This window comes from Trachemys scripta, chromosome 1 (genome assembly GCF_013100865.1).
Source record: "Trachemys scripta elegans isolate TJP31775 chromosome 1, CAS_Tse_1.0, whole genome shotgun sequence".
Taxonomy (NCBI): domain Eukaryota; kingdom Metazoa; phylum Chordata; order Testudines; family Emydidae; genus Trachemys; species Trachemys scripta.
In genome coordinates, this window is record NC_048298.1 from 14,994,151 (window position 1) to 15,013,762 (window position 19,612).

Genomic DNA, 19,612 nt, shown 5'->3' on the forward strand with positions numbered 1-19,612 from the left:
AAACTTTACATCTAGTTAACTAAGCAGTAACTGGTCATCTGATAGCACCTGAATGGGGTTTGCTATGTCCAAAACTAAAACTAATACAGAGGGAAAACAAATTTGACCTTTTCAACATTTTCAACACTCGACTGCATATAGTATTTAAAAATAAACCCTGCCTCGCAATATGGCCTGGTGTATCCATACACCATGCTTCTGGCTAAACCAAGGGAATTTCATACATAGAGACTAAGAATGCAACAGTGGCTTTATATCCGAAAAGGGCCTTTATTAAAAAAGAAAAAGAAAAAGAGAGGCTGGTAAGTTGGTAGTCAAGTGCTCGTATATAACAGTTCTGTTTTACCCCTCCATGTTATACTTAACCATGTTAATCTAATTTGATTAACATTGTATGTACATTTGTGTATAATTGAATTGAGCTAAACAGTAAAACCTGTTTTACTTAATGTCTTTACTACCAGACTGGCTCACGTGTGCCTTGATTGCAAACCAGAAAAGCAGACCACAACGCAAATCCCAATCCATTTCTCAAAAGATTTTTCTCGCCTCAAGCCTGTTGGCAAGGCAGGCTGACCAAATTGTTTGCAATGTGACTTACACCATCATGAACTTCAGGGCTGCCACCCCCTTGCCCTCTGCAAAACTGCAGGCCTGCTCTGATTCTGGAGCAATTAATTTTGATTAGCAATTTGTATTACAGTAGTGTCCAGAGGTCCAGAGTCCCTGTTGTGCTGCTGGGCTTGAATCCTTTTAAATAAAAAAGGCTACACAGAAAAATTATTTACTAGGGAAATGAAAATATAGACAGTTGCTCAAAGCCCCTGAACTTCTTGGGCTAATTCCTGCCTGGTGATTAACCTGGGCCCTCTGTTTATACACCTCTACCTCAATATAATGCGACCCGATATAACACGAATTCGGATATAACACGGTAAAGCAGCGCTCCGGGGGGGCAGGGCTGCGCACTCTGGTGGATCAAAGCAAGTTCAATATAACACGGTTTCACCTATAACGCGGTAAGATTTTTTGGCTCCCCAGGACAGCGTTATATCGAGGTAGAAGTGTAGTTAGACTTGGAAGGATTAGCGTTTAATCAGCAATGGCTCTTAATCAGTGATGTCTTCTCTCCATCCAAAAACAGAAGTGGGGCAATAAGAACAATCCCCTCATTAGTCATTCATATTTAGAGCGAGGGAAAATTAAACACACGCGGTATATTGCACTTTTAGATGAACAGGTGCACTCTCCTGGTTGTCAGATCCGCCTAGTGCTTGGTTAGCAAGATAGATGATTATTGTCAACTATGTTTTTTATTTCTAAATATCTAATGATTCTTGACTTCCATAGACATTAGGTTTGGAATGTACATAAGAACGGCCATACTGGGTCAGACCAAAGGTCCAACTAGCTCAGTATCCTGTCTTCCGACGGTGGCCAATGTCAGGTGCCCCAGAGGGAATGAACAGACCATGTAATCATCAAGTGATCCATCCCGTCGCCCATTCTCAGCTTTTGGCAAACAGAGGCTTTAGTGTTTTAAATTTAAATTTCCTGCAAGTGCAAAAATTTGCCAGCTCTATAGAGAGGTAATTTTTATAGCAAACGGCGCAGAAGTTAGATCTGAGTTCTATTTCTTCCTACATGCTCTCGGGCAAGTCAGATAACCGCCCTGGGCCTCACTTGCCCCCAGCCACAGCTCCTACAGTGCCTCACAGGAGTATAGGGAGACTGCATGGTAGCAGATAAGTGCAGAATATTAAAACAAGTCAATACATGTATAAACGATGTAGGAAAAAGCACTCACAGTAACTGCTAACATTCATTTTTAACCACTCCCCCTACTCCTAATCTTTCCAAGCCTCGTTATGGGCAATCTGTGCTCTTGAAAGCTTCTGGTAAAACAGTTTCCCAGTGACACTATTACAAGAAAAAGGTGTGGCAGCCCTCAAGTTTAGTTTTAAATTTCCTGCCCTCCGCGTCTGGTAGACTAGCATTATTCTTTGAACACACACACACACACACACGCACGCAAGCACACTTGATTTCTTTAAACTAAAGCTAACCTCAGTTTCTGCTTTTCACAAAGTAACCCCCGCCAGCCATTTCTTGAATTGCCTTTCCCATAGGAAATCGTCATCCGCATGCACAAATGGGGCGAGAACCCCACCCCATCTAGTGGCAATAAAAACAGCGAAGCACCATAGCGAAGACGAGATGTGCCAGCTTCAACCCCCACCTAGCTTGTGCACTAGTTCAGTACAAAAGTGTCTTGGAGGCCTTTTGCCGTTTGATGGCTTGACATGTGTAAAGCATAGCTCCAAAGTACATGTAAACTTGCGGCTCCTGTCATGACTCTCTCCTAGGTTTCCTTTTGGTATCCGTAGACAACGAGAGGCTGTGTCGAGTGCATCAAGGTTACTAATTAATTAGCTTTTATTTATTATGGTCCCTTCTTGCAATCTGAAAATTTGCCTAGTCTGCTGGTTAGTAGAGAGTACTACTGAACCCTTCCACTTTATAACATAGTGGGGTCCCTTGGATACCAATACTTTGGTGATGAGCCCTTTGCTACACTGGCACTTACCAAAAGCGTAATAATCGGAACCGTTATGCTAATGTGGCTTTACCACGTCCATTAGCTTGTAATGTGCTTCCCTTTGATTTCATGTTAAACACTTTGTGCATAAATAGGATATCCTTTATTGGTTATTTCTATTCATAGAACGGCTTTTGGCAATTTTCACCTTAATTTATCATAAGCGTTACAAAAAACCCCAAACAAAAACTGTATGTATTGGTGGTTAGCCTGTGCCGGCCACAGATGCTAAGAGTAGCAGTACTTGCCTCTGCTTTAGATAATACCCTTGTAAACCTTTGTGTCTGTCCAGTTTAAACAGCAGCTTTTCGAGATTGATTTTACGATCCCAGCCCAGAGCTCTGGTGTGTCTTCATCCCAATGGGTGGTTGTTGTTTTATTTTTTGGAAGGGCTTAAAGTGAGGAAGCAAGTAAAAACAGTTTCCAAACTGTAGGCTGTCATCTCTGGAAATGGGCACATCTACAGAGACGCTGCCCATGCTCTCATCTCGTAGTAATTCTGTGATCTTGGCAGCACTGAACTGATTGCGATATTCTGACACATCTCTGAAGCAAGAGGAGCTTTTCTTTACTCCAAATAAATACTTCAGGAGTAAGGAATATATTTCACAACCACTGTTTCTCGCCCCCTTAACTAATGTTCTGTTGGCTTCAGACTGCAAGTTGTAGAAATCTTACTATTTTCCCATGCCATAGACCTATAAGATTGTATTTATACCTTGAAAGGCTTTCAAAGAAAAAAACCCTGCCATCTGGCTGCTAACATCGTTATTCATATATGTTGTCCCCATCCCGGGCCCTTTGGGCTATAGGAGTTGTATGTCAGTCCGTGGCAATCTGATTTGAAACACTGCTATCCGTTGGTGGTTGCGGATGCATTCTGGGGCTAGTATCTGTAATGGCGTCTTGAATCGCATTTCGAGAAAAGTGCTTAGCGTTGAAGCTGGTGCCGGGCGACAGTGCATCTGGGTAAGGCAAATGAGAGGCAGTGAGGTGATCTCCGAATGGCATTGATGTGATCAGATTGAGGTCAGGGGTTCACACTAGAGTCCCAGGCTTGGCTTTTTCCTGTCCATACCACTGGACATCTGCTAGTTCTGGATAGAGGGGAGAATCCAGGAAACAGCTATCGTTGTAGCTCCTACAGAAGAAAGGAGACTGCCATTAGAATGAATGCTGCCGCAAGAGTTCATGCAAAAATTCAACCACAGACACACCACCATGTGACAAGAATGGGAAAGGAAAGAAAATGCAGCATGTTCATTGGCACTTTGGGTTGGTGTTGGTTCTGCAGACAATCATGGAGCTGGCAGCTGGGGCCGATTCAGCAAGAAGGAGCCACCCAGTAGTCCTCTCCAGAACAGCTCACCTCTGCGGAAGCAGTACTGGATGAACAGTTCTCGCTCAGATCTCTCCATGCCAGTTAAGCTAATTTCTCTGGACAAAACTGAGTTCAAATGGCATTTCCTGGCCCCTCCTCACAAAGGAATGCACAGAATTGTATATCTGTCTCATTGTCCCCATTTAGCGGTAAAGTGAATCCTCTAGTCAGTAGCATCTGTTCTCATGGGCGCTTTTCATATGACTGATGGCTGAAAGGACAGGGGTCATGTACATGCACCAATACTTGTTTCTACATGCATTCGTCCCTAAATGAGATGGTGGATGAGTGGCTAGAGCAGGGGTTCTCGAGCTGGGGGTTGGGACCCCTCAGGAGGTCGTGAGGTTACTACATGGGGGGTCACGAGACGTCAGCCTCCACCCCGCTTGCCTCCAGCATTTATAATGGTGTTAAATATATAAAAAATGTTTTTAATTTATAAGGGGGGGTTGCACTCAGAGGCTTGCTGTGTGAAAGGGGTCACCAGTACAGAAGTCTGAGAACTCCTGGGCTAGAGGCTAGAACCCTCTCTACCAGAGCATAAAGTGTGGGTATATTTGCTTATCTGTATATAAACATGCAACTTTATATGTGCACTGGTTCTCTCTCACATTCTAACAGCAGCCACTGACGTCTCATCCCTCATAAGTAGGAGGTTTTTCCCTTGGAGTGATTCTCTGTCGGGTGCTTTTCTCTCCTCTGCCTAGGGGCCAGAGTTGGAGGATTGTGCGCTTGGCCATTGAGATGGGGGAATAAAACCTTGCTTCTTTTAAGTGACTGACTTGAAGGGGAGTGGAAGGACCTGTGCTGTCATCTCAGTGCTTCCCTGCAGCATCTCTCAAGTATAGCTACCGAAATGTGAAAACCTTTGTCAGGGCTGAATCTCTGACTAGGACAAGTGGACCTTGGAAATCATTTGAACAAGATAGGCCAGGAAACTTGTGGCCAGACCTCCTGCTGGCTTTTTTCCATCAGCGACTTCATGAAGAAGAGGCTCACGCTAGCATATAGGATCAGAGACATTAACGTTGTTGTGTGATGACAATGGCTTTTTGGTGACCGGAGGAAGGTCTGATGGAGCACGATGCTGTGGCATCTCGGTGTTGTGATGTTACACAGGTGATGAATGATGCATCACAACATGCTGACATAATGCCACCACCACCTCACAATGTAAAGGTCTCATGGTGACACACTGGGATTGCCCTGTCACACTGACTTTCAAAAGCTTCATAGTGTGTTCCTGTTCAGTTAGCGAATACCTTATATTTGGGGCACGTCTACAGCAGACAAGGAAACTGTTGCTGGCGTACTGACGGCATAAATAGTTCATTGCCTTGCTAAGTTCCCTGTTGCCCATTCCCAGCTTCTGACAAACAGAGGCTAGGGACACCATCGCTGCCCATCCTGGCTAATAGCCATTGATGGACCTATCCTCCATCAACTTACCCAGTTCTTTTTTGAACCCTGCTAGTTTTGGCCTTCACAACATCCTCTGGCAAAGAGTTCCACAGTTTGACTGTGCATTGTGTGAAGAAATACTTCCTTTTGTTTGTTTTAAACCTGCTGCCTATTAATTTCATTTGGTAACTCTTAGTTCTTGTGTTATGAAAAGGAGTAAATAACCCTTCCTTATTTACTTTCTCCAAATCAGTCATGATTTTATAGATCTCTATCATATCCCCCCTTAGTCGTCTCTCTTCCAAGCCGAAAAGTCCCAGTTTTATTAATCTCTCCTCATATGAAATTTGTTCCGAACCCCTAAACATTTTTGTTGCCCTTTTCTGAACCTTTTCCAAGTCCAATATATTTTTTTTGAGATCGGATAACCATATCTACATGCAGTATTCAAGATGTGGGCGTACCATGGATTTATATAGAGGCAATATGATATTTTCTGTCTTATTATCTATCCCTTTCTTAATGATTCCCAACATTCTGTTTGCTTTTTTGACTGCCGCTGCACATTGAGTGGATATTTTCTGAGAACTATCCACAATGGCTCCAAGATTTCTTTCTTGAGTGATAGCAGCTAATTTAGACCACATGATTTTATATTTATAGTTGGGATGTGCATTAGTTTGCATTTATCAACATTGAATTTCATCTGTCATTTTGTTGCCTAATCACCCAGTTTTGTGAGATCCCTTTGTAACTCTTCGCAGCCTGCTTTGGTCTTAACTATCTTGAGTAGTTTGTATCATCTGCAAAATTTGCCACCTCACTGTTTACCCCCTTTTCAAGATAATTTCTGACTATGTTGAACAGTACTGGTCCCACTTCAGACCCCTGGGGGACACCACTATTTATTTCTCTCCATTCTGAAAACTGACCATTTATGCCTACCCTCTGTTTCCTATCTTTTAATGGTTAACCAGTCCATGAGAGCTTACCCCATGACAACTTACTTTGCTTAAGAGCCTTTGGTGAGGGACCTTGTCAGAGGCTTTCTGAAAATCTAAGTACATTGTATCCACTGGATCGCCCTTGCCCACACACCTGTGGACCCCCTCAAAAAATTCTAGTAGATTGGTGAGGCATGATTTCTCTTTACAAAAACCATGGTGACTCTTTCCCAACAAATCACGTTAGCCTATGTGTCCGATAATTCGGTTCTTTACTATAGTTTCAACCAGTTTGCCTGGTACTGAAGTTAGGCTTACTGGCCTGTAATTGCCAGGATCACCTCTGGAGCCTTTTTAAAAAATTGGTGTCACATTAGCTATCCTCCAATCATCTGGTACAGAGGCTGATTTAAATGATAGGTTACATACCACAGTTAGTAGTTCTGCAATTTCACATTTGAGTTCCTTCAGAACTCTGGGCTGAATACCATCTGGTCCTCATGCCTTATTACTGTTTAATTTATCAGTTGGTTACAAAACCTTTTAGATTTTATCTTCACAGCACTCCTGTGAGCTAGGGCAGAATTATCCCCATTTTACATATGAGGAATGGAAGCACAGGGCAGATTACAATGACTGGCCTAAGACTGCATAGGAAGCCTGTGGCTGAGTCGGGAATTGAACCTAGGTCTTCTGAGACTTAAGCCACCCTTCATCTCCACAGAAACATCCCCCAGCACTTTGTCCAGACTGCTTTGAAATGACTCGAGCAAAGGGGCTTCCCTTGCTACCCTTGGCTAGCCGTGCTTATCCACTTGCATTCCCATCCCAACTGGCGTGAAGCCTGCCTTCATAGGGAAAACTAAGAGCTACAGACTTGCTGAAAGGGCCACCCACATAGGCCAAAGCTTGCAAATGCTTCCAACTTGCTCTTCCAGGAGCTGAGCAAAGCCTTGCTGTCACTATCCAAATGCCCACACAACCCAAACGTCCGCTCCTTATGGATACTGGGGTGTCAAAAATCATTTGCAGAGCACACGTTAAAGGGAAGAAGGATGAAAGAACAAAACATTCCCTTACTATACCTCTATTCATCAGTACTTTGGTGAGTTGGAGACTGAGACTCATCCATAGTGGGTGAGTTGTCTGTTGCTTCTCTGAACAAAGGAGAGCGCCAAGGGAGGAAACAGTAAAGAGGAAATGTTAAAGAAAAGAAGTGACACACATTGTTAAGAGCTTATTAATACAGTGGGAAAACAAGTTGATGAGTCACCTTAAGACAAAAGAGTTAGTGACATAAGAAGACATGTCAGGCAGAATTTCAAGCCTTTGATTCATGCTGGGAAATATCAAAATGCATTGCTGTGATGGCCAAGTCTGTATTCTGCACCTGGTAACAAATTGTACTTGCCTCTTTTTAAATTTTGTTTCCCTAATGGTTTTGTCATTTTACTCAGGCATGAAACCAATAATGGATTCATCTGTTTGATTCCTTTTTGCACAAGATGTTGGTCCAGATCCTCAAATGATGTAGCTCTCCATAGCTCCATTTCCACCAGCTGAGGATCTGGCCTGATATTTTTTTTGTTGCATGAGGCTGGGAGGAGAAGTTCTGGTGCATGGAAGATGGAGAGGAAAACTAGGAGACTTCTCAACTGGTTTCAGATCATATTACTTGTATTCAGGGTAGGGATGTGCTGAGGAAGATGATTACAATGAGGGCTGAGGCAGAATCAAGGCTACGGCTTGGGCTCAGATCCATACCTTGAATGGGGCAAATCTCAGCAGTTCATTTCTGTCATTTTGGAGTCTTGCAATACTTTGGCTGCCTCTGAACTGGAACCAATAAAAATACCCACTCCAGTTTTGGACCGGACCCAAACCCACAACTGTTAGTATGGGTTTGGGGGCCAAGAATTTGAATTTGAGCATGCTGAAAGGCAGACATACTTGTTTAAGGATCTGAGGTTCTGTTTTTATCCCCCAGCTTTGTTTTAAAGCTCCATTTTCTCTTACTCAATGTCTTCTGGGTTATTGTTGCCATAAAACCAAATGTCATGTGTGGACGTCTTTGTTTATACTGGAGCATCTACAAGTGTAGTGACTGTTGATTAAAAAACATTTTTTTTTTACTCTTGTAAAATCAAATATTTGGGTACAGGAGAGTGACACAGAGGTAGACTAGAGTAAGAAATTCAAGACCCACCAGTGTTTTTCCTCTGCCATGACCATGGGATAAGCCCACCACATCTTAGTTCACTGCTCCTAGAGGACCATTACAAATGGCTCAAGGTCTCTGCAACCCTAGGGCAGCAGGTCTCAAACCATGTTCCCTGAAGACTCTCCTGGTGTCTTCACAGAAAAACAACATTGTGAGAATCAAGCACTGGGATATGGGGTGCTGTGTAGAGCCAGAAAAGGGCCCCTGTTTTACCCAGCTTACAACGTAGGCAGCAGGTCGGAAACTCTGGAGAACCAGTGCCCTTGGGGTAGCTTCCTTCTGATCCTTGAACCATGCGCCTCTGAGCAACCTTCCGGATGTGTGCAAGAGTTACCATAGACTAGCGTCTCATGTTTATACTGCAAGATTCCATTGATGCCTGAGAGAACTTGGACAACCACAATGGCATTCATAAAGAAAATTCAACGTTAGAGCTCCATACAGCATGGGGAACATAGGTGGTGTCTACACAGCTTTTGCAGACATGCTCCCACCACTGCTCGGACGCTGGTGCTAGCACTGGTAGCAGATTGTATGCGAATGACAGACGGATGCCCCATTGCTAGAACTGCACTAATGCTAGACCAATGGTGAGCAAATATCTGAAAATGTTCTGTGTAGATTATAGGCCATTGAATACCTGAGAGTGTTCCTGTGCCCAGACCTATCCTCTTTCACCAGTGTCTTCTCCTTGCACTGTATAGCAAGGCACAGTTCTAGAACTTGTTTTCCGCCTCAAGTGCCTAAACGATTGCGATCATCTACCTAAAGGTTAAATCAAATCTACATTTCATACTTTAAGGCAACTCTGGCATGCCGAAGCCTAGAACCTGCTTCAGCATCCAGGATGGTGGTTTTGGAGTGGCTAGAAAAAACTGTGGAAGACCAAGGAATGGTAATCCTCTAACTCTGCCTCCCGAGACTCACCCAGTCTGCCATGCTACGATGTGGTGGGGACTGCTTGGTGGTGTAGCTGCTAGTTCACTAGATGGTGTTGAACTCCTCTGGCTGTGAGGTAAGGCAGCTAAAAGTGAGGGGAAAAATAACCAGTTAGACAAGGAGAACAGGGTTAAGGACTTCCAGCACTGTCAGCTCATCAGAGCAGAAGAAACACGGCAACCGCCCAGGAGTTGGAACATCCCATGTACAAATGGATCTCGGCACGTACCGGTACTCCCTGAGCAGCACAGCTGCTGTGCAAATGGCCAGCCAGCAAACTCCTGACTGCGTCTGCTGCACGCACATGTGCCTGGCTCTGCGTTCAGATGCCTGGGGAACATTTTATCCCAACCCAGCCTCCGCCTGTGTGTGATTATATGGGCTGAAGATCCTTTCCCATCTACCAAACTCCCTGCAACCAAGAGTGGCACCTGTCCCTCCACAGGAGCTGAAATGAAGGAGCAAAGCCAGCCTTGCATCTTTGTTGTCTCATTTCAGAGGCTTCACAGGCAGCTCAGGGACCATGGGAGGAGTTCTGAGCTAGTAGCCGTCAGGCTGCTAGCTGGGAGCTTCCAGGCATATATACTACTTGCTGTACAAAGAACAGCTCCATAGATTTCAAAGCCCAAAGATGTTTTTGGCCATGCACTAGTAGTAAGATTCATTTAAATGTGGCTACCATGAACTTATTAGCATGAGCCAAAAGTGGGCTGATCTTTGTTAATTTTCATAGAATATCAAGGTTGGAAGGGACCTCAGGAGGTCATCTAGTCCAACCCCCTGCTCAAAGCAAGACCAAGCCCCAGACAGATTTTTGCCCCAGATTCCTAAACAGCCCTTCAAGGATTGAACTCACAACCCTGGGTTTAGCAGGCCAATGCTCAAACCACTGAGCTATCCCTTCCCCTCATTTTATGTTAATGACAGAATCTACAAAATCGAGACAAACACTGTGGGCTGTAGTCCACGAAAGCTTATGCTCTAATAAATTTGTTAGTCTCTAAGGTGCCACAAGTACTCCTGTTCTTTGTACTGTAGGAGTGGTTTTACAAGGCATTTCTGCTTTAAGGATCTATTTGAGAAACCCCTCTTTTGGTCATTCTATCCCAATGCGCAGATCCCTGGAACAGTGACCTCTCCAAATCTGACATGCTCAGAAGCATAGTCGTCTTTGAAGGACACTGTAGGGTCCGATAGACATTTTAGAGCCATGGCTGATCCGTCCAATGATTGATGCTTCTAACTAACACTCTCCCACAAGTTGTTAAATTCCTTACCTGCGGTTAAATAACACTTAAAAAGAAGACAGAAGCAAAGTCTAATCTGTTCCTTACAAGTGAAAGCCCCATGGGCCACTATTATCCCATCATCACAATGGGGACTGGCTTTTAAAACAGGACTAGGTCCATACTGGCCTGGTCGGTGAAAGCGATTTACAGCTGGGGCAACTAACAAATGAGGCAACGATTTTTGGTTTCACTACAGACGCCCCCCCCCCGGGTTACGCAAACCTGATTTACAGAAATCTGCACTTATGGAAAAAGTTCCGTAAGCTAGAAATAGTTTTTTTGTTTTTTGCGTAATGGTCAGGTATACTTTCGCAAAATTCGACTTATGCAAGGCGTTCCGAAACGGAATGCTTGCGTAAGTTGGGGAGTGTCTGTACTAGCATTTTCTTTCTTAGATGCCCCAATTATCTGAAATGATAGGATTTCCAAAATGGGTCTTTACAGCTCAGGAGGATAAGCACGTTAATTAAATTTTAGGTACTTCCTGCTTCTGTTTGGGGCAGAAATGCCAAAAGGTCCCTGAACTTCCCGTCAAAAAAGGAATAAAAGAAAGTTTGCAGAGCAAAGAGAGCTGGGGTGGTTCAGGTGAGTGGTAATGGACAGTAAAGCCTTTCACCATTAAATCTTTGGCTCAGACAAATCCAGCTATCATTTAATATGAATATTAGAGGAAAGGCCAGAGGCCCAAACAGGATGGGGCTCCACTGTGTTAGGTGCTGTACAAAGATATGGCCCTACTTTATAGAGCTTACAAGATTACAAGCAAGCACCTCTAGTAGTTGTACTGAAGGTATTGTATGAATCGAGGATCTCAGCCTTCAACCACTCACCCAAGTCTTTTTTAGTGGGGCCACTTGCTCTTTATTTTAAGGAACTGTGCTTTTTTTGCCATAACAGATAGTCTTATGTTCCTAATGGAACACTGATTAAATGCCTTACTCTTCTATGTATTTACTGGGAAAAATCAACTTCTCTTGAGTTTTCCTACGTTTTTCCTCATGGCTCACTTTAACGGACCCTGCCCACAGCGATAAACCTAACGTGATACTTAGGATCAGCCCCCACAAATGGGCTTTTTCGCTGCTACCACTCTAAAGGCCTGATCCAAAGCCTATTGAAGTCAATGGAAACATTCCTATAGATTTCTGGAGGCTTTGTCTCAGGCTCTGGGGATCTGTCTCCTAGCTCTCTGAAGAAGTCATTCACGATGGATGAGCTCCAGGGGACAAACCCTCAGCTGATGACGCTCTCTGATAAAGTTCACTCAGTGCTAATCCCACCATCCTACATGCCTGTGCTTCGCATTGTGCTATGTTCACAAAAGGACAGGGGATGCAGGCTGGTCTGGTTTCATTCATAAATTACCAAAGCGCAATGCAGGCATTAGACAGCTAAGAGCAAACTTGGATCTGCTTCCCCTGGGGCTGGCTCTCACCTGATGTTGCTTTACACATCTGAGGCATCCTCGTTACCCTGCTGTGTGCCACAAAGGTGCTTTGAGAAGATGTGCTGTATTGGGAGCTGCTGTCTGAGGAGGTGGAGCTGGTGTGCGACAGGCGGCTGTGCTCCTTGTGGGAGGCTGTGGACCGCTGGTACCACAGCCGGAGTTCGTCTGATACTGCAGTCCTGCCTGAGCCCTTCTCATGGCCTTCTCTGCCCAGAGATGGCGTCCTTATGATCTGAGAACGGGAGGGGGTCAGTCTTACCGAGTCCACTTCGTCCCCGTGCCAGGTCTCTTTAAACATCCCCCCTGCCGTGTAGGAGTTGGAGGTTTTAAATTGTGCTTTCACGCTGTAGTGTCCCTCCTGGTCGTTCTCCAGGCTGCGCACCACCACGGGCGTGGAGCTGCCTTCGATGTACAGGGGGTACTCTTTGATCCTGTACTGAGAGGAAGGCTGGCTCTGGCTGTGCAGGTAGACCCCGGGGTGCCCGGTTCCGTTCCTTGCCGCCAGGTTGGGCATGCTCCCTGAATTAGAAGAGACCAGGTTTCCCGCAGATTTGTGCCTTTGCCTCTGCCGCTCTCTGGCTTTTGAGGGGGAATCCTCGGCCAGGGTGGAGTAGTTGGCGTTCATCTGAGCAGGGTAGTAGTGCTCAGAGCTGGAATGGCTGGTGCAGGAAGAGCAGTCGTCCATGGGGTCAGAGCCATTACTGCTACGAGTCCTTGGGGTGTAGAAATCGGGGCTCCCCGTCTCGTTCTCTGACCCAAGGAGCTTGCCTTGTGACTCTAAGCTGGAGCTTCTGTGTCTAAAGTGCTGAGCTAAGCTGTGCAGTCTGGTCGGGCTGATGTCTACTGACCTGCAGGTGTCAGGAAGACAGGTTTTGAGTCTGCTTGGTTAACAAAACACGCGGGGTCTTTTTCTAGCTTTTAAGACCAAAACAGCACGCGCCCATCAGTGCAAATACACGGAGCTAAGCCTGAGAGGTGCTGAGTGCTCACAACTCCCCCCAACTCCAACAACCCCAGGCAGGATACGGGGCATACCATGCGGGCATGTTAGTGCAGGACTTGAAGTAGATGTACCCCTCTGAGGTGAACTTCCCACCTCCCTGCCCAAAGCCAGAGCAAGTGGGCTTTATGGCGGGGAACTAAGCAGAGTTATGGGGTTGGACTCCACAGGCAGCTTGTGGGGCTCCAGTCCCTCTGATTGCTGTGGGTTGAAAAAGCGGCCAACTCCCGCTCCACATTTCCTGTGTGTGGATTTGGGGCCACGAGGTCCAAATACTGAGATCCTCTGGCTCCTCCCCAGCCTATTTGGAGTCAGCCTGGCACCCCCTTTCTGCAGCACCCGGGGGGGAGAAAGAGGACAGAAGCCTCCCAGCATGGTTGCCCCACTAGCCACCTCCCTGGGCAATCCCCACCATCGCGTATAAGTGGTGCAGAGGGCACTGCCCCTGGTTGAGTTTCACCAGCACAGTGGCAGGGAACACGGAGTGCTGTGGATCTGTGCAAACCTTTCCTTTGGTTTCTGTTCTTGGGATTCTATGCCCCCTCCCCACTGCTTTGCAATGTGGGGGGTCCACCGACCCACAAAGTGCCACCCCAAACCGAGGTGCGCTTCCTTTGCGGTCAGGTAGCTTACGAAAGCATTGCAGGCCTTTCCTCATGTTCACCGTGACACTGGGTAGTCAAGGCCAGCTCATGCAGCACCATCCCACAGGGAATGAATGTTTTTCTGCTCCCAGCTCAGAAGAACCACCTCTATTAAGCAGCTATGCTTTGCTGGTCTCTTGAGTGGCTTTAGAGCTCAAGACGGTCACAGTATGACTGTCCTTCATGCGAACGCCCAGATTTGCATGTGTAGAAGGGTGTTGATTCACATCCAAATCTGGGTGGCCTTTATTCATGCTGGATGGGCTCATCCCCTGTTCATAAAGTTTCAGTCAGCCACTCAAGGCACAGAAATGATACCATGTGACCAATCAGACCCACCTCTACTTGGTCCCTCTGATGTTTCCCTTTAGACGGGCTTTTCGGCATGCCCAGTTCACTGGAGCAGTGGTTTAACACTACCCAATCTTTTGTGTCCAAAAGGAAAGGGTCATTCCCTACCCTTAACTTGAGCACTGATATTATCACCTCGTCACTTTCAAAGAGTGGCTTGGAGGTTGTAATGGCCACGAACAGTCAGAACCTTTGGTTAAGATCTCACCCAAAGGACTTGGTCCATTTTAGTTTTGTTTTTTCATTTGAAGTAAGTTGAGGATTCAAGCCCTGATTCAGGAATGAATCCCCACCGAGGAGAGCGCTCCCTTCCTGAATTGAGGCCTCTTGTCTTTAAAGCGTGAAAACAAAAAACACTTTTGCGTCACCGAAGGGAGGCGAGTTGTTTTGGGAGCAGCAGGACTTACCTAGTGGAATGGACATAATGCGGACTGCGTACCCGTAGGTCTGGCGTAGATGGCATGCTGGACTGGGAATTCCAATGCGGGAGGCTCCTGATGGGGCTATTTTGCAGAGAGCTGCTCCCTCCAGCCTCTGCACAGCTTCCTGTGCTGGGGAACCGCTTATGACTGCTGCAAAGCAAACGCTGCATTTCAGACTTCAGACAGAAACGCTCTACACCTAGGACCTGGAGTCTATGGGCCAAATTCAGTTCTCAGTTACACGCATCCCGCTGAAGCGAATGGAGTTCCACTCACGTAACTGATCTGAATTGTTTTTTACAGTAACAAAAGTTCAAGCACAAGCTCTTACGAAGATTCGGCAGAAGTTTCAGTGAGAGGCTGTTGTCTGTCCTCTCCAACTGCCTTTTAAAATAACAATCAGATACTGACCGGCACTTTGTGTGATTATAGCTGTTACGATCTTCTAGGGCATGATTATTTACCAAAACAGCTAAATATCATTCAAGTGAGCGATGTTTCTGCCATGAGATTTGGGAAGAGTTTTCATTATATAGGTTCAGGTTAAATACAACCACTCTCTCTCTCTCTCTCTCTCTCTCTCTCTCTCTCTCTCACACACACATGGCATAACCAGAAAACGCCCGTCATTACCATACCAAATGGGCATCTACAAAAGGAGGATGTTTATGTAGTTGGCAATCTCCAACTGTCTGACTTACCTGGAATGACTGTGTGAGGAGCGTTTCTTGACCTTCTCGTAGGGTTCATCCAGGGATGATTCGCTCCACATCTTGGGCTTGATAGGGGACTTGTCATAATCATTCCGGTGGTAGTGCATTTGTCTGAGTCCTTCCAATGACTGTGGAGGAGGTGGTCTGTTATGTAGGGGTGGCCGGGGAGGGAGTCCTTTGTGAGGTGACTGTAAGGGGGATATTGTGCTGGTAACCTGAGAATCCTCTGCGAAGAGAAACAAGGAGAGCAGCTGATGCTTTTGAAGGACACTAGGCTGCAGTGTGGCTTTCCCCCAGCATGCCCAAGATTACCACTTGGCTACAGTGCAGCAGACAGAGATGCTTTTTCTGAGCATGAATTATATGGTAATGAACTTAGGGCCTGATTTTAAGAAGTGTTCCAGTAGATCTTCTAGTTCAATGTTTCTCAACTGATGGGGGAAGGGTGGCGGTCATGAAAGGCAACTGGGAGGATAATAAACTTTTCAATACAAAGCAAAGCAAATAAAACTCTTCTAGACCCGTGTGTACCACAGTTTGGCCGCTTTCATGTTTGTGCCAGCAACCCTCTCCGATTCTCCCTTCCCCCCAGCTCTGCACACATCTTTCCCCTTCAAGGTCAAGTATTCGCTGTCAACCTCTTGAAAAACATACCCCAATTAAATAAGCTTAGCACTGTTCTCATGGACACATTTACTGTAAAAGAGTAAAAAATGTAAGAGGGGATGCAAATAGCTTTGGACTTTGACTCAGGGATCACCAACCTGGAAAGGGTGAGCTACATTCCTCTAGTTCAAACACAAGTTATTGGACCTGATATAGGAATCACGGGGTGATCTTCTCCAGCCCGTTTTATGTAGGAGGTCAAACTAGAGCATCCCAATGGTCTCCCTTCTGGGGGAGCTATGGATGCTCAACGCCTCTGAAAATCAGGCCCTTAGTGTGAGTCATATGCCCTATTCCGCCAACTAGGAGGTCTTAAGGGGTTGCAGATTTGTTACAATATGCATGAGCCTTTTCCTACAGAATACGTACTTATTTCTATTTCTGTACTTTATATATAATTAATAAAACCTTCCAGGGGGGTTTGATGGAAGGTGTTTGAAATTATCTGCTCTCAAATGGCAAGGACAGTGTTGTTGTAGCCATATTGGTCCCAGGATATTAGACAGACATGGTGGGTGAGGCAGTATCTTTTATTGGACCAACATCCGTCGGTGAGAGAGACAAGCCTCCAAGCATACACAGAAGAGCTCTGGGTAAGCTCGAAAGCTTGTCTGTCTCACCAACAGAAGTTGGTCCAATAAAAGATATCACCCACCTCGTCTCTGTGAAATGGCACTGGCATACAGGGGCACAGGCATACAGGGGATTTCCTCCATTTTCAGGGGGATGCAGTCATCCTTCCCTTTACTATGCAAGGTTTCTAGGTCTGAGATGGACAACGTACCATCCTCAAGAACAAGGGCATCTGAGAGGGAGCTATCTTCACTGGCGATGTTTCCTTCTGAGGAGAAGAAAAAAAACAATCAAAGGGCTATTAATATCACTGTGGTTTAACACTGAATCGCAATAGAATCTTCCCCAGTTCATAAAACACAGTCGTCCCTTGTTCTCCACACTACCAAGAAGCAGTACGATTTCTATTAATATAGGCCAGTTTACTCATAAGAACGTAAGAATGGCCATACTGGGTCAGACCAAAGATCCATCCAGCCCAGTATCCTGTCTACCGACAGTGGCCAATGCCAGGTGCCCCAGAGGGAGTGAACCTAACAGGTAATGATCAAGTGATCTCTCTCCTGCCATCCATCTCCACCCTCTGACAAACAGAGGCTAGGGACACCATTCCTTACCCATCCTGGCTAATAGCCATTAATGGACTTAACCTCCATGAATTTATCTAGCTCTCTTTTAAACCCTGTTATAGTCCTAGCCTTCACAACCTCCTCAGGCAAGGAGTTCCACAGGTTGACTGTGCGCTGTGTGAAGAACTTCCTTTTATTTGTTTTAAACCTGCTGCCCATTAATTTCATTTGGAAGCCCTTAGTTCTTATATTATGGGAACAAGTAAATAACTTTTCCTTACTCACTTTCTCCACACCATTCATGAGTTAATATACCTCTATCATATCCCCCCTTAGTCTCCTCTTTTCCAACTTGAAAAGTCCTAGCCTCTTTAATCTCTCCTCATAAGGAACCCGTTCCAACCCCCTAATCATTTTAGTTGCCCTTTTCTGAACTTTTTCTAATGCCAGTATATCTTTTTTGAGATGAGGAGACCACATTTGTACGCAGTATTCAAGATGTGGGCGTACCATGGATTTATATAAGGGCAATAAGATATTCTCCATCTTATTCTCTATCCCTTTTTGAATGATTCCTAACATCCTGTTTGCTTTTTTGACTGCCGCTGCACACTGCATGGACGTCTTTAGAGAACTATCCATGATGACTCCAAGATCTCTTTCCTGATTAGTTGTAGCTAAATTAGCCCCCATCATATTGTATTATACTCAGTCCTTACTGAGGCAGAACTCAGGGCAAAGCCTGAGGAAAAACTCCAGGCCAGCTCCCTTGACATGCTGAGCTCCCTCCTGGGAGTTGCTGAGTGCCTTCAATTCCCACTGACTTCAGTGGGCGCTAGGACTGAGTCAAAACTGAGAGCCCAGATCCCCAGAGGGTGTAATGGAGCTACACCAATTTATACCAGCTGAGGATCAGGCCCTACAGAGCTCAGGATTTGACCACCCCTTCCACTTATGAAGTTACCATTCAGTTGCCAATTAAAAACAAACACAAGGTGCTATGAGTGTAGGACATTCAACAATACTTCTGAGTGCCCTCTGAAGCAATAAAAGTTGGGGGAGGGATAGCTCAGTAGTTTGAGCATTGGCCTACTAAATTCAGGGTTGTGAGCTCAATCCTTGAGGGGGCCACTTAGGGATCTGGGGCAAAATCAGTACTTGGTCCTGCTAGTGAAGGCAGGGGGCTGGACTCAATGAACTTTCAAGGTCCCTTCCAGTTCTAGAAGATAGGATATCTCCTTTAATTTATTTAAAAAGAAATAGCACCCAGGCCTTTTGCCAGAAGTGTTCTGATATACATATCTCTCTGGTGTTTGTGTTTGTTGCTCTGACATATGCACTGTCATTGAGCGGAGAGGAACTCAAAATGCTTTAAGGGCAGCAGAACACAGCTGGGTTACAAATAAGGAAGCAAGAGAAGCGGTGATAATTTCAGCTCTGTTTATAAACAGGAAGAGCAAAATCTCTGCTTGTCATGTGGAAAGCGACAAAATCAGCAAGAAAAAGCTCTGTTATTTTCAAGCTTTGAAGGAGGTTAATAGAAATTACTTTAAAAAACGGTATAAACCGGAAAAAGTGTCCTAAGGATTATGCTTTTGTAAACAAATGGGATGATGATGATGATGATGATGATGATAATACTTGGATTTTATATGATTCCTGTCGCCCAAGATTTACTAATAGTAATTAAGCAACATCCCTCTGAAGGAAGTATTACTATACCCATTTTACAGGTGGATATACTGACTCACAGACAGGCTAAGTGCCTTGCTTAAGCTCACATAGCCTGAAATTTACCCATGTGTTCTGAGCCAGCATATCATCTAGGCACCACTCGAGTCCCATGTCAGGTCTCCAACCAGGACAAGGAAGAGACAGAACAATACACAGGGCGAAACAAAGCCTCGGAGTCCATTAGAGGGAGAGGGGCACTACTGGGCTACAAGTTAGAGCAGGGCTTTGGGCACCAGGGCTCAGTTCCTAGCTCTGGCTCAGTGTGGATGAAATTCACTCCCTGTGCCAAGGCCTCTGTTCGAGGCTTATACACCACTCAAGGCCCACTTCAGCCCTTAAAGATATGCCCCAGGCCCTGAACCGTACTTACCGTCTATGATCAGGGAGGCTCTCTGCGTTGGCTTCTTTCCAGATTTGATGCGGTACTCATTGATGGCGTTTTCGATCTCCTGCAGCTTCTTTAGGGCATTAAGGTAGGAGGTTTTCCTTTGTTTCTTCAGCTTTTTGCTGACGTTGGGGTCACTGGCCAGGCGCCGAGCAGCCTCAGTGATCTGGGACTGAATTGCAAATTCCCTCTCCAGGCGCTCCAGCTCCGCTTCCTGTCAAATTGGGAAGAGATTCTGGCTGTCCTGGCTGCAAGCTGTCGTGGCCAGATCCTCAGCCGATGTAGCTGCATGGCAAAGCTCCCCTGACTTCAACAGGTCTATGTCGCTTTACAC

At 45.5% G+C, this 19,612-nt stretch overlaps 1 protein-coding gene across 9 annotated transcripts in view; it reads right to left on the reverse strand.

Annotated features, from left to right (window-relative positions):
- Nucleotides 1–2,147: 2,147 nt before the first annotated feature.
- Nucleotides 2,148–19,612, reverse strand: part of FRMD4A (FERM domain containing 4A) — a 552,359-nt gene continuing 534,894 nt past the window's right edge. For 7 of the 9 annotated variants that reach the window (XM_034765163.1, XM_034765172.1, XM_034765181.1 and 4 more), the window contains 7 exons: nucleotides 19,264–19,492; nucleotides 16,802–16,858; nucleotides 15,340–15,577; nucleotides 14,624–14,788; nucleotides 12,210–13,069; nucleotides 9,474–9,570; nucleotides 2,148–3,740 (listed from right to left, as the gene is read on the reverse strand). In XM_034765163.1, coding sequence (XP_034621054.1) covers nucleotides 3,638–3,740; nucleotides 9,474–9,570; nucleotides 12,210–13,069; nucleotides 14,624–14,788; nucleotides 15,340–15,577; nucleotides 16,802–16,858; nucleotides 19,264–19,492 — 1,749 coding nt within the window. In that variant the 3' untranslated portion in view covers nucleotides 2,148–3,637. Of the gene's footprint in view, nucleotides 3,741–7,410; nucleotides 7,483–9,473; nucleotides 9,571–12,209; nucleotides 13,070–14,623; nucleotides 14,789–15,339; nucleotides 15,578–16,801; nucleotides 16,859–19,263; nucleotides 19,493–19,612 lie in introns of all 9 variants that reach the window. The other 2 variants (XM_034765154.1, XM_034765131.1) reach the window with 1 other exon arrangement.